Source organism: Gavialis gangeticus, unplaced genomic scaffold, assembly GCF_001723915.1.
Source record: "Gavialis gangeticus isolate Ggan-Ray unplaced genomic scaffold, GavGan_comp1, whole genome shotgun sequence".
In the NCBI taxonomy this organism is placed as follows: domain Eukaryota; kingdom Metazoa; phylum Chordata; order Crocodylia; family Gavialidae; genus Gavialis; species Gavialis gangeticus.
The window spans coordinates 17,566,794-17,581,061 of NW_017729002.1; the positions used below are offsets into that span (position 1 = coordinate 17,566,794).

General features: G+C 45.1%; 1 protein-coding gene across 1 annotated transcript in view; it reads right to left on the minus strand.

Annotated features, from left to right (window-relative positions):
* Positions 1–14,268, minus strand: part of ADCY9 (adenylate cyclase 9) — a 264,451-nt gene that overhangs the window by 100,546 nt on the left and 149,637 nt on the right. Inside the window, exons 3-4 of the mRNA XM_019507552.1 lie at positions 6,572–6,676; positions 1,130–1,347 (exon numbers count right to left, since the gene is read on the minus strand). Of these exons, the coding sequence (XP_019363097.1) occupies positions 1,130–1,347; positions 6,572–6,676 (323 nt within the window). The remainder of the gene's footprint in view (positions 1–1,129; positions 1,348–6,571; positions 6,677–14,268) is intronic.

Here is a 14,268-nt window from a genome sequence, read left to right on the forward strand (position 1 = left end):
CATATCTAAAAAAGGACCTTTTATTGTCCTTGATATTTGTAGCTAGCTGGAGTTCCATCGCAGCCTTGGCTTTCCTGGTTTGCTCTGTGCAGGTCCAGACCACAGCAGAGTATTCCTCCTTGGTGGCTCCATCCTTTGTAGGTCTTCCTTTTAAGATGCAGGAAGTCCGCTAGTTCCCTAGAGAACCAAGGGGGCTGCTGTGCCCTTTTGCTGCCTTTCCTCCGAGACAGGATAGACTTTGCTTGTGCATCCAGGATCGCTCCCTTGAGGAGCAAGAACTCTTCCTGAACTCCCCTCCCCTTTGGGTTGTGGCCCTTTAGGGCCTCACTGACAAGCCTCCTTAGCTTGTCAAAATCAGCTTTCCTCACCCGGGCAGAGGACTTCTGTATTACTGACTGGCTTGCCAGCTTTACAGCAGATGGTAACGGTGATCAGCTTGTGGTAACTGTCACCCAGCTTCCCTTTGATTGTTAGGTCGCTGATTAGGTCATCCCCATTTGCCAAACCAGGTCGAGCAGCACTTTACCTCTTGTCGACTTCCTGCATCAGATAGAGCTCATCCACACGAGGGAAAGCTTTGCGAGTGCTCAGATTTGGCTGGGCGCTCCTCTCACAAGATGTCTGGGTAGGTAAAGTCTCCCATGACAACCATATACTAGGAGTGTGTGGCCTCAGCCAATTCCCTGGCAAACTCCTGGTCAAGGTCTTGACCCTGGATAGGGGATCTGTAGTAAACCCCCACCATAGTATTCCCTGTGCCGTGTTCCCCACAGATTTTAACCCAGAGGGTCTCCAGTCGTCCACCGTGGGTGCCAATGTTGGCTTGCAGGGATGCATAGCTTTCCTTGACATACAGAGCTACACCCGTGCCCCTTTTGTCCACTTGATCCCTCCTGTACAGAGTATAGCCATCTATACCTGTGGTCCAGTCATGGGTTGAATTTATTACTCTTTTTAGTAGAATTCTCAGTGGTGAGTTCCCACTGTAGTTAAATAACAGAACGAGGAATAAGATTACAATATGATAACAACTGACATCAGTCAAGAGAATGAAAATGCAGATTAAAGACATGGAGGCCCATTATTTCTTTGTTGTAGACTATTTTTAAGTTACATAATTCTTTCTTACCTGTCTTCTTTAATCACATCTACAAAATGTGCATCTGTCTTCTCTCTGATGTTTTTAAACCTCAGTGGAAGAAGTGCTGACTGATCCAAGCTCACTCCTACCCATCTTCCTTTCTCTTGCAACATTTCATAAAGTGATGTCTGGCTATTGCTGAGCTTTTCTTCCTGTGGAGGACTCAAAAGTCCATTCTGGGTCTTCGGACTGTGTCCACCAGGAACCTGCTTCATAACAAGTGAATATATGCATACGAAAGGTTAATTATTAGAGAAAAAATACAAACAGCACATAGGTTTTATGAAGTACAGGAAAATATTAGGCTCCACAATGAGCACTAATTTAACTTCTGTTTATGCTTAGGCTTCTATTTGTGTACATCAAAAGCTTGACCCTCCTTATACATAAATCACAGACATACTAAACCACAATGGAATGTGAATATTTCACTCTATCATAATCGTTTACAGCAAATACACTGACATTTTTTTGTCCTTCAAAAATGGAAAGCATGGCCAAATGAGAAAATCAGAAAGTTTACAAACTCTGGCAGATCAAATGTAAAAATGAAATAAGGCAGGACAAGGAAAAAAATGAGGAGCCTCTAGCAAAAATGCTAAAGTTAATAATAAAAACTTTTAAAAATACATCAGAAGCAGGAAACCAACTAGAGAATCAGTAGAACCATTAGATGACCATGATATAAGAGGTGCACTTAGGGATGACAAGGCCATAGCAGAGAAGCTAAACAAACTCTTTTCATTGGTGTTTATTACAGAAGACACTGGGAAAATTCCCATATTAGGCTGAAGAATTGGCCATGTTAAAGGTGACAACAAAAGACGTTTTAGAACAGATCAATAAACTACATACTAATAAGTCACCAGGACTGGATGCCATTCACCCACAGCTCTGACGGAACTCAAAGGTGAAACTGTAGAACTGTTGGCAATAGTATGAAACTATCATTACAAATGGCCTTTTTGCCAGAGCACTGGTGGATTGCCTACAGAACACCCAACTTCAAAAAGGGTTACAGTGATGGTCCTGGGAACCCCAGACAATGAGCCTCACTTCCATCCCTGGCAAGTTGATAGAACCAATAATAAAGAATAAAATCAGCAGTCACATGGATAAACGTGATCAGTACAGTTTTTGCAAAGGGAAATTCTGCCTCACCAATCTACTGCAGTTCTTTGAGGGTGTCAACAAGCATGTGCACAAGGGGGATTTAGATGACATACTATATATTTGGACTTTCAAAAAGCTTTCAGCAAGATCCCTCACAAAAAGCTTTCAAAAGAAAGTGGACTGCCATCAGATTGGTGGAAGGTTATTTCATGGATTGAGAGCTGGTTAAGATAGGAAGCACAGGGTAGGGTTAAATGGTCACTTTTCAGGATGGAGGGAAGTCAAAAGTGGGGTCCCACAGGGATATGTGGTGGGTCCAATTTTGTTCAAGATTTTCATCAATGGCCTAGAAATGGGGGTGCACAGTAAAATCTCCAAGTTTGCAGATAATACTAAATTATTGCAGGTAGTCAAGTCTGGACCTTTACTTGGAACCATAGAAAATTAGGCTGTAAGTGATTTCAGGAGGTCACCTAGTACAATCCACTGCTCAAATCAGGACCATCCCCAGATCTGCTCCCATGCCTGCTCCCATGCCCTCCTGGACCAGCGGTCCTCCCCTCCGTCCACCACAACAGACTTACCAGCCAGAGGCAGCTGTGTCCAGTGTGGTCAAGGACGACTGCCTATTTAGTCTCAAGTTGCAGCAAGGGAAATTTAGATTAGATATTAGGAAAAACTTTCTTATGAGTAGTAAAGCACTGTTACAGCCTATCTAGACAGTCTATGAAATCTCCACCCTTAGAGATTTTTATGACCTGGCTAGACAAAGCCTTGGCTGGGATGACATAGTTGGGGGATGGTCCTGCTTTGAGCACAGGGTTAGACTAGATGGCCTCCTGAGGTCCCTTCCAGCCCTAATTTTCTATGATTCCATGATTGCACAAAGGAATCATAGAAAATTAGAATGATTGGAGGAAAATGGGTAAAAGTAGTGCAGGACACTGGATAGCAGAAGCATGCAGTGATAGCAAACTATACAGAAAATGGACTTGAAACAAGTTCCAAGAATATACAAGAAACCGATAAGATAGTGGCTAGCATGGCACTGGCATGCAACACACTCAATAAAGTCTGTGTTGTGCAGTCTTGCCTTTTTTTTTTTTTGCTCAAAGACTGTGTATCACAGTCCTAGAGAAGCAGGGCTGGAAAGGACATCCAGAGGTCATGTAGTCCAACCCTGTGCCTGAGCCAGAATCCTCCCTGTTCAAACCATCCCATAGAAACCATAATCTAAATTCTGTGTAAGACGATCCACAACACAGACCCAACAACCTAACCTACCACAGGTAAAGCAGAGGAACAACAGCAGCCAAAGTCCTGGTTGTATGAAATGTTGTCAATATATGGTCAAGGGATCCTGAGCAGAGGGCCATGCCCCCTGCTACAGAGGCAGGAAAAAATCACCACAGTCCATACTAATCTGACCGTGAAGTAAAATTCCTTCCTGACCTCAAATATGGTGATCAGTCTGACCTGGAGCAGAGGGGCAAGACCCTCTAGCCAGTAACCTCTGGCTTTGCTCCCAGCAGAAGTATTGGCACACCTCAGTCAAACACCCCAGCCTTTTCTGTAGCCAACACCCAGGGCCTCTGAAGGAGGCTGATACATGTAGCAGAAGCAGGGCGTTAGGGCAACCAGCAAAATCCAGAACTATGGAAAATTCCCATAGTAGAACATAGGCATAGTTATGCCTAGATTATCCCTGATCAGTGGTTGTCCAAACTCTTCTTGAACATTTTTAGTGATCAAGAGTCCACAGCTTCCCCAGGCAATCTATTCCACTGCCTCACTATTCTAACGATGAAGAAGTTTTCCCTAATATTCAATATAAATTTACTTTGCTACAACTTCAAGCCATTGCTTCACATCCTCCTCTCTGTAGTAAGACAGAAAAGGTGTTTTCCCTCTTTTATGGCAGCACTTAAAGTATTTGAAGACTATTATCATGTTCCCTCTTAAGTGCCTTTTCTGCAAGCTGAATGTGCCTGGATCCTTCAGCCTCCCCTCATGACTTGCTTTACAAGCACTTTATCAATGTCCTTTGATACTCATCACTTCATTAAGTTTATTGCAAGGTGTGGTTTCTTGAAAAGTGTGGAAGTCTGGAACATCTTGCTCCTGAAGGGACATGTTTCCCCCAGGAGAAACTGAATGAATGTAGTTTCTGCTGGGACACCAGCAGTTCTCCTGGTGGAAAGGTATGGTTGGACAAGACCCTTGACTTGACAAAGACTGATAAACTGCATGACTATACCATAAGGAACACAGAAACAGAACTAAGAGAGGGATTATAAAATAAAGCCAGTCTCTTGGGAAGGAGGGCTGCCTAAGAAAACCCACAACCATACTCCTCAAGAAACCTGAGATGCCTAAGTGGGAAGACCTGGGAACCAAGTTGTTTTTTTTTTTTCTTGTGTGGACCCCATTTTCATTTAAGCAAGCATCCTAAATTCACCAGACAGGCACCTGAATGGGTCTCTTAACTTTCCCTACAGAAACATTTTTCTTCCAGCTACCCACTAGTACTAGTGTAGAAAATGCCAGTAATGTCAACCACTGCTACCATGGATGGAACTGCATTGACAGAAAATTTGAAGAAAGACTGAAGAAAAGGCAGCCTCTCTGGGAATTCTGTTTGCTGTACAAAGTCTCTGATGGTCAGTAACTCTTACACTCTGGCACTTAAACAGAAGCACACTGGGTATAATCATCCTCCACATACCACCTTGTCATTTTTGAAGAATCATATAACATAGACAATATCTTGTGTCTGAAAGTAAAGCCTCCTGCGTTCCTCGGGACCACACTGAAATTCTCCAGCCACTCTGATGTAAATTTACAAGAATGAAAGTTTGTGGTTGTTGTTCATCAACATTGCCATATTGTATACGTCCTTGTCAGAAACCAAGGCCCCACTGTTTTACCTGCTGTACTAGCACAGAACAAGATGGTCCCCTCCCCCAAAGACCTTATGATCTAAGTCAGGGATCGGCAACTATTTCCAGCGGTGGACCAGAAAACCCATCCCCGGTCAGAGGTGGATAGTCAGGCAAGCACTAGGACCCTGTTGCTACTGCTGTAGCTTATCCCTACAGCAGCACAGAAACAGTGCTCATAGCTAAAGCCCTGCCACCCTACTCCCAACCACTGAAGCCCCATGTTTGTGGGCTGGATGCAGCTCATGGGCCATACGCTGCTGATCCATGATCTGTGTACAGGATAAGAAATCGCAAATAAATATAATCAGACACAGTGTAAGGAAATGAGATATATTAAACAGCTCCCCAAGCAGTGGTCTCTGCATATCACCTGTCAGGGCCCCTGTGGCACCTCTTGGAGGCCTGCCAACCACCTACTCCAGCCCTGCCTGGGCCTTCCCATGAGGCTTCTAATAGGGATCAGATGTCCTGGGGGGCAATGGTAGCAGTAAGTCCCTGATGGGAGGGCTATAAAACCCTCCGACTTCCAGCAAGGTCTTATCCCTTCAATACTCTTAATAACCCTACTCCTTGCCTGACTCATGTATTCCTGCTCGTCTTGAACCTCCTGGCTTACATTTCCAGTTATGAAACCCTACCTAACTCATTCTTTGTCTCACCTCTGCCTCAGACTCTCCTGCTTTGCTTCCAAACTTGTTCCTGCCTTAGACCAAAGTACCCCATTCCTGCTTACCCTATCCAGCATATTGGATTCCCTGGCTCCTGACTTCTGGCCTGCTCTTGACTGTGGGCCCATTATGAGCCCCTGCAATGATACAGCGGACTTGGACTGACACCTGGTATTATGACCCTTAACATTGGCTTGGACTTCCAATATTGTTGATCCTCAGCTTCTGTGTCCTGACCCCCCATGTCCAGGATGTGCCCATGACACTAGCACTTTAAATCTTGTCATGCTTCGTGTAAGCATTGTGGCAAGGTTAAATTTTAAGGAGGGATTTGAAGGAAAACAATGAGGAAATTTACAAGGAGCTCTTCCAAAGCATGAGGGGCAGCATGAGTTAAAAAAACAAAGTTATTTGTTTAAAAATTCAACAACTGAACAATGGAAATTGGCATCACAGGCCAAATGGAGGTATAAGGTAGGGTAGGGCTGGGGAAAGGGTATGGAGGCTCTGAATTATGTTTAGAACAGTATTCTGAATGGGTAAGAGTGGGACAAAGTTATACTCATCAAAAGCAGAGAAAGAGGTTGTGCAGTAATGGAAATGAGATGATGACAGCCTGGAGGAGCATTTTAATTGTGTGCATCAGCTGTCTGTTAAACCTGATGCAGAGGAATCAGGAAAATATATACAGAATGGGAAAATGTTACCTTAGTACTGTTTTTATGTTCATCCTGACAGCCATTTTGGATAGCTCCTTCCTCTATACTGACATCACAGTTGGTGGCAATTGTAACACTACATGAAGGGCAAGTCTACAAAAGACAAAAAAAATAAAATCAGAAATATTCGGATATCATAGCAGCATCCAATTCATAATGGGCCCATTTTCACCACAACAAATTTAATCTAAAAGCAGTATGTATTTGAAGGTTTCCTTTTATTAAGCATTTCACAAACTGTAACTGCAGCTGGAGATGGCTTGCAGTCCTTAAATAATATTCTGAATTTTTGCTGTGTGGTTAAGAGAAAAACAACAGAATTGAAAATACTGAGCTTAAAAGGGGACAAGGTCTAAGCAGAGGCGACCCGAGCAGGGTGCGAGACCTGGGGCAAATCAGCCTATGTGGGGCCTCACCCCTGCTCTGGGTCCCAGACCCGAAGAAGCTGCCGCCGCCATCGGCATCAGCAGTGTAGGGAGGGGGTGGGTAGCAAGTGGCTGGACATGGAGCCACTGTTCTGTCCATCTCCATGCTGCTGCTGCTGCTCTACAGGGCCCCCCAAAGTGCAGTTGCCCTGATTTGCACCCCGCTAGGGAAGACCCTGGGTCTAAGTCTTAGAGCTTGCTCCCTTTTAAGCTCTGTATTTTCAATCTAAAAAGTAGTTAAAATGATTTTAAATGAAAAACATAAAGACCATAAACATTATAATGCCATGCGTAGGACTTGCTGATCTTGTCTGCATGATTTTGGAATCACAAAAATTTTCCAATGTTTAAATGGGGTCGTGCTGAGGAAAATTGTGGGAAGCTGTGGTCTAAAGGTGTCAGAGAACAATCCCAGAGAAGCATTCCTGCTGTACACAGCTGCACCAACAGACTTCCATCCTTTTTTCCACCACAGGAAAATATGTATGAGTAAAAGTGCAGTATTGTTAGTATGACTGTCTTCACAAATATCTGGGTGTCATTATACAAGCTTAATGAAGATTTAGCTCGATGTTTGCCGGTGGTCCCTCAAAGTTGAGGATGACGTCTGTCAGGCTTGATGGGTCCTCAGGTGACTGAGGTGCCCAAGTCTGGATGCGCACACATTCTTCAGCAATGGAGGCATGTTGTTGCATGGGTGAGTGGGATTTGCAGCCCCAGGTTGGTATCCTTCTCCTTCCTCCGCTGCTGCCGGTCCACCTCATTATCGAGTCATTGGGCCTCGAAGTGGCACGCACCTTGGTGGACCAGGTAGCACCACATCAAACAGTCAGCAGGTTGCTCCTCCCAGCCATTGGTGTTGATGCCTCCATGCTTGAGGGCGACCTTGAACATGTCTTTGTACCGTTTCCTTTGGCCGCCCTTTGAGCGTTGGCCAATGGAGAGCTGAGAGAAGTGACTCTGGTGAGGGAGGCGGTTCTCAGACATCTGGACACAGTGGCCCGTCCACTGGAGTTGATTTCTCAGGAGCAAAGCTTTGATGCTGGTGGACGGAGCTTCATGGAGAATGTCCACACTGGTCCAGCCATCCTCCCATTTGAACTGCAGGATTCGACGAAAGCAGCACTGGTGAAAGCTCTCAAGGGTCTTAATGTGGCATTGATAGATGGTCCAGTTTCACTGCAGTAGAGAAGGGTGGTCAGAATGACAGCCTTATAAACCAGGACCTTCGTTGACTTCTGAAGATCTCTATTTTTGAAGACACGTTGTCGTACCTTGAAGGCAGCAGCACTGGCGCAGTTGACCCAGTGCTGGACTTCTTCATCAATGGTAGCCAATTGAGAGAGGTGGCTGCCAAGATACGGAAAGTGCTGCACATACTCCAGAGCCTCCTCATCTATGCAGATAGCACGAAGGATGTTCAGCTGGCCTGGGAAGGGTTGATGGAGAACCTTCATCTTGGTGACGTTCAAGGACAGGTCAAGTCTCTTATATGAAGCATTTAACACATCTAGGCTCACTTGCACATCCTGGTCAGAATGAGCCATCACACAGCAATCATCCACAAACTGAAGGTTGTGGATGTCCCTGGTGGTGCATTTCGTTTTCGCCCGGAAGTGCCCAAGATTGAAAAGCTTCCCATCTAGTTACTGGATACTAATGCCAGATGGTAGATCATCTCAGATGAGGTGGATGATGATGGTCAGGTAGATGGTGAACAGGGCAGGAGCGATCGTGCAAACTTGTTTGGTTTGGATACGGAAGGCGTCAGTTTCAGATCTTCTACTCAGGACGGCAGCGGTCATATCATCATGCAGGAGTCTCAGCATGGTGACAAACTTCAGCGGGCAGCCAAGGTGTTGGAGGATGGTCCCCAGAGCTTCATGATTTAAGGAATCGAATGCCTTGGTCAGGTCAATGAAGGCGAGGAACAGTTCTTGATTTTGCTCCCTACATTTTTCTTGGATCTGCCTGGCAATGAAAACCATGTCTGCAGTGCCCCAGGATGGTTGGAAGCTGCACTGGGTTTCCAGAAGGATATCCTCAGCAACAGGACAAAGGTGTTTCAGGAGGATGCAGGCCAGGATCTTACCTGCAACGGACAGGAGGGAAATCCCCCGGTAGTTCCCACAGTCAGATTTGTCCCCCTTCTTGTAGATGGTCATGTTGGCTGCATTCTTGAGATCCCCAGGGATGTCTTCTTTGTCCCAAAGGGGGAGGATAAGCTGATGGAGTCGTGATGTGAGCCGGAGGTCACCAGCATGGTAAACCTCTGTGGGTATACCATCTGGCCTGCAGGCTTTATTGGTTTTCATCTGTTGGATGGCCCACTTCAGCTCTCCAGTGGTTGGTGGATCACTGACGGAATCCACCACAGGGCGTTGCCATCTTTCACCGAGTTCATGGATGGCTTTACCAGGGGATGAAGGCTACATGCTTCTGCTTGAGGAGATCGCAAATCTGAGCATCACTGGCGTTGAACCAGTCCTGGTTCCATCACAATGTGAACCCAATAGCATGGGCACAGGCGTCTTGAACAGCAGACATGAGTTGCTCCCAGTGTGCCTGGATGGAGGTGTCATCAGCAGTAAGCACTTGCTCCAGTGTACTATACAACTGGGCCTGGACCTCCTCCCACTGTCCAGGGTCCTTCAGAGCTGCGATGTTCAGCCATCTCTGGGCAGTCTTCTGAGTCTTCCAGTGTCTTGGTGCCAGGCAGATGTTCATCACAAAGCGCACACTGCTGGTGGTCCACCCAGCAGTCTTCAGATCCCTTCATGGCCCTCATAACAAGCACGTCTCTCAGGTCTCTCTACCTTGGATGACAATATAGTCCAAGAGGGGCCAGTGCTCCAACCTCGGATGCCTCCACATGGTTTTGAGCCGGTCTTTCTGGTGGAAGACAGTGTTCGTCACAATCAGGCCATGTTGGGTGCATTTGGTCAGAAGCAGGATACCGTTGGCATTGGCCTTCCCCATGCCATTCTTGCTGATAGTTCTGCTCCAGATTTCATGGTCACGTCCAACCCAGGCATTGAAGTCATCCAGGAGAATGACCTTCTCATCCCTGGGGATGGAGGCAAGGGTGTTGTCAAGATCAGAGTAGAACCTTTCCTTGACTTCCTCATTGGAATCCAGAGTCAAAGCATATGTGCTGATGACAGTGGCGCGTTGGTTTTGGCTAAGGTGCAGGCAAAGGGTCATCAGCCTTTCATTGACACCTGAAGGGAAATCGGGGAGCACGTCAGCAATCTTGTTCCTAACAGCTAGTTTTGTCACCTTGTGGTGGAGAGGCTTGCATATTTCAACAGCTCCGAGAGCGATGCCGTCCAGAGCTCACGCTCCTGGTAGGGCCACCCATTGCGGTAAAGTCGAGGGCGAGGTTCCAGACAAAGAATGATCCAAGAAGTCCTCAATGGCGGAGCAGACAGAGAAAGGCTCTACCCCCAGTGGCTGCTAAGGCGGAAGAAGGCTGCAACCGAGAAGTGGCTCCAGTCATTGTGGTTCGCCACACCACTGAACCCAGCCACCAACCGCCAAGACTGTGCGGACCCGACTGCACACTGGAGTCCCCACACTAAACATGCCATGCATGGGCTTCCATCAGGTCCAAAAGCCCTGTGGTGATGGAGGATTGGCGACAGGAGCATAGCTGTAATACCTGAAGGCCCCCAAACAAGAATCTGCACACAGGTGGCAGATGCACAATGGTCGTCAAGCACCTATGTCAGGACGGGGTGTCCTTCAGCAGCTACGTCTGCAACTGAGCAGTTACGTCTGCGACTGAGGATGCCCTCTGCTCACCCAGATGGGGAAGAGGCTAGAAAAGGTGCCCCAAAATAGGCTGTCCTGTCTCTTCTGGCTGGGAAACTACACCCAGCGGGATCATCATTCCTGTGATCGAAATAAGAAAAAGCTAAACTTTGGAACCTGGAATGTGAGAACACTCATTGACAACCCAAAGAGTGATTGCCCAGAAAGACGAACTGCCATTGTGGCTCGGGAGCTAGTAAGGCACAACATTGACATCACTGCTCTCAACGACACCTGGCTCGCCAGGGAGGGACAACTGAGGGAGGTCAGCAGAGGGTACACCTTCTTCTGGAAAGGCAAACCAGACTGCGACCCTCGTATCCACGGAGTCAGTGTTTGCTGGTGGTCCCCTGAAGTCGAAGATAAGGTCCGTCAGGCTTGATGGGTCCTCAGGTGACTGAAGTGTCCGATTCTAGATGAACATGTTATTTGGCAATGGGGGCATGTTGCTGCACAGAGGAGTGGGATTCACAGCCCTGGGTTGGTCTTCTCCTTCCTCCATCACTGCCGTTCTGCCTCAGTACCAAGTCATTGGGCCTCAAAGTAGCACATGCCTTGGCGGACCAGGTAGTGCCATGCCAAATGATCAGCAGGTTGCTCCTCCCAGCCATTGGTGTTGATGTCTCCGTGCTCGACCGTGAGCATGTCTTCGTACTGTTTCCTTTGGCTGCCTTTGAGCATTGGCCAATGGAGAGCTGGGAGAAGAGAATCTGCTGAGGGATGTGGTTCTCAGATATCCAGATGCAGTGGCCTGTTCATCGGAGTTCATTTCTCAAGAACAAGGCTTTGATGAGAAGGTCCCTAATAATTATGAGAATTATTAGAGAATGGAAAAAACCTGGAGACTGAAATGACTGGATTATTTACTTCAGAAAGAAGATAACTTTGGGGACAGAGAAAATGACATGACAAAAGTAAAAAAAATTATTTATATTTCAGAGAAGACAAATCAGGAGTTTTATTCTCATCTTACAAGAAAGAGACATTAAATGAAATTGGAATTTCAAGATTGGTTAAAAAAGGAAATAAGTTTTCCATACAGTAAAATTAGACTGTGGATGCCATTAAGGCCAAAATTTAGCAACATTCGAGACAGTTTATTTCAAGTTTATATGGATGTTTATATAGAAATCAAAGTTATCAAGTTCTAACAGTTAATATTAAACACATTTTGGAATACAAAATCTCATGTTTCTAGTTCTAAGAATAAGGATTGCTATTGAGAATTAGGATGTGTTTACTGTGGACACAGGAGAGGTTTCAAAATTTTTGGAAATCTTTCTTCTTGGGTCCACTCATTTTCGTTGCATCACATGCCCACTTCAGGGCCTGCGTTAACCTATTTTCAGGATGTTCTTTCTAATTATCTTGGACGTTTCTATATCAATATTATAGATACAATGCCAAAGGCTTTAAAAGAGATTATTACAAACAGACCAACAAGCCCTATCCCCTCCAAGATTGTTAGACAATAAGCTTATCAACTGAAGTTTGTTAATGCTGAAATTTTAAAAAGTAACACCCTCTACTTTTGCTAATAACCAACTGAAATCCTCACAAACAGTCAGTGCCTGGGGCTAGATTAGAAGAGAAAACCACAAAAGGGGAGCATAATCTTTTGCAAACAGAAAGAAGTTTGTCTGCAGTGTATGTATATAGACAAGTCAGTGCCATGGTTGTAATTACTTATTCTAGATATTCATAAATAACCAGCCAGTGTGTGGGCCAGACACAATGAATAATAGATTAATGTTTTTCCCAGAACAACAGAGCAGGCATAACCACATACTAATTTAAGTCTTTGGTGATTATAACACTTCTATAGTAGATTATGATTTATAATAATAGCAAAAGAATAAGACTGCCAAATATGGTGATTGCCAAAATACATATTGTAATTACTCGAAACCAAGATGAGGGATTTATCCCAATCAGCATGAGGGAGGGGAGGGGAGGGAAGATGGAAGCCTCATTTTGTATTCGAGTACTAGACTGAGGCAGGTGGTAGCTCAGCTCTGGCTTTGGCCTCAGGCTTGGGGCTGAAGCTGAGCTGTCACCTGCCTTAAAGCCAGAATGGCTCATTTGTTGAGGAAAGGGAATGTGCCTGGCGAGACGTGCAGGTGAGTATAGGGTGGTAGTAGGGAACCTACAGCCTTCCCCACTACCCCTTACCCCCTGTGCTTGCAGTAGCAGCAGGAGTAGTTAAATTGTTGTGTGTGTGTACATTTGTATCTCTGTGTATGTTTAAACTCTAAAGCCTACTAGGGTCTGGCTGGCAAAAAAAAAAAAAAAAAATCAATTGCTTGCCTTTTTGTTTTTTTTCAAAGGAGAGAATTACCACTGTTTGAATACCCTGATTGTAGTTGAAAACTGCTGAACAAATCTATCCTATCTCCAGTCACAACTAGTTTTTGACCAGAGAACTGACAAGTAACACATTCAAAGAGAGAGTTAGGGAACGTCTTATGCTTGAAACTTCTTGTGGATATTGTAAATACACATTAAGTGATACCCAACAACTGTTGTGTAAGTAGTGCATACACAAAGCAGAGTTATCTCGTGACTAAGGTAATTTGACTTCATCTCACTGCATTTTCACAGAACTGTAATGTTCCTAAGCAAGCATGTCAAAATTTAAGTATCCAGTAATAGTGACCCCAGAATATTAGATGGAGTGGAAGTAACCAAGACAACCCAGGTAGCAAACAAGGCAGTGTGGGCTTTGGACAGACTTTGTAGGGGTCCAACAACTGTTCCAGGATGGGGATGCATCCACTTATCTTTTTTTTAATGTGCATTTATCTGCAAAGTATAATTCTTAACAAAAAAATTCTGTTTGTAGATGCAAATCACTTTGATATGAAATAATAAAAATGAATCTTCAACCAATTTCGAGTACCAGCAAGTCCCTAACACTGGTACACTTTTCTCCCAAAATGAGACTTCATTGCAGAGTCTGATAGCAACTAGGAGCAAGTACTTTCCCTAAGACTTGAAGCTCATTCTTATGGATCAGCTTAGCCAGGTTTCTTTTTACCATACTCTCATTGTCAGTTAAGTACTGAGAAAGTTTAGCTGCCCTGATTAGCATTTTCTCATCTCCTCACAAGTGAAGCAGCTTCAGTTTTTGCTCCATTTAATTAGGGCTCCTCTGACCATCTTTACTTGCAGACGGTAGCACAACACAACTGGGTCAGTAGCAAATTTTAAAGCTAACCATATAGACTGAATACTACCTGTCTGGTAATTAGATGACCGATGTTCAGGGATCCAGATTTTCCATTTCCCATGGAAAAACAGAGTAAAATGAGGATTTCTCTCCTTATTGGAGTAAAAAGTGGATTTCTCATTTTAGCAGAAAAACCCACAAATTTTACAGTTTTGCAGCAAGCTCTCTGCAGGCTGGCAGAGTTCCAGCCTGTAGGGGGTTGGAGGGAGCAGGAGGAG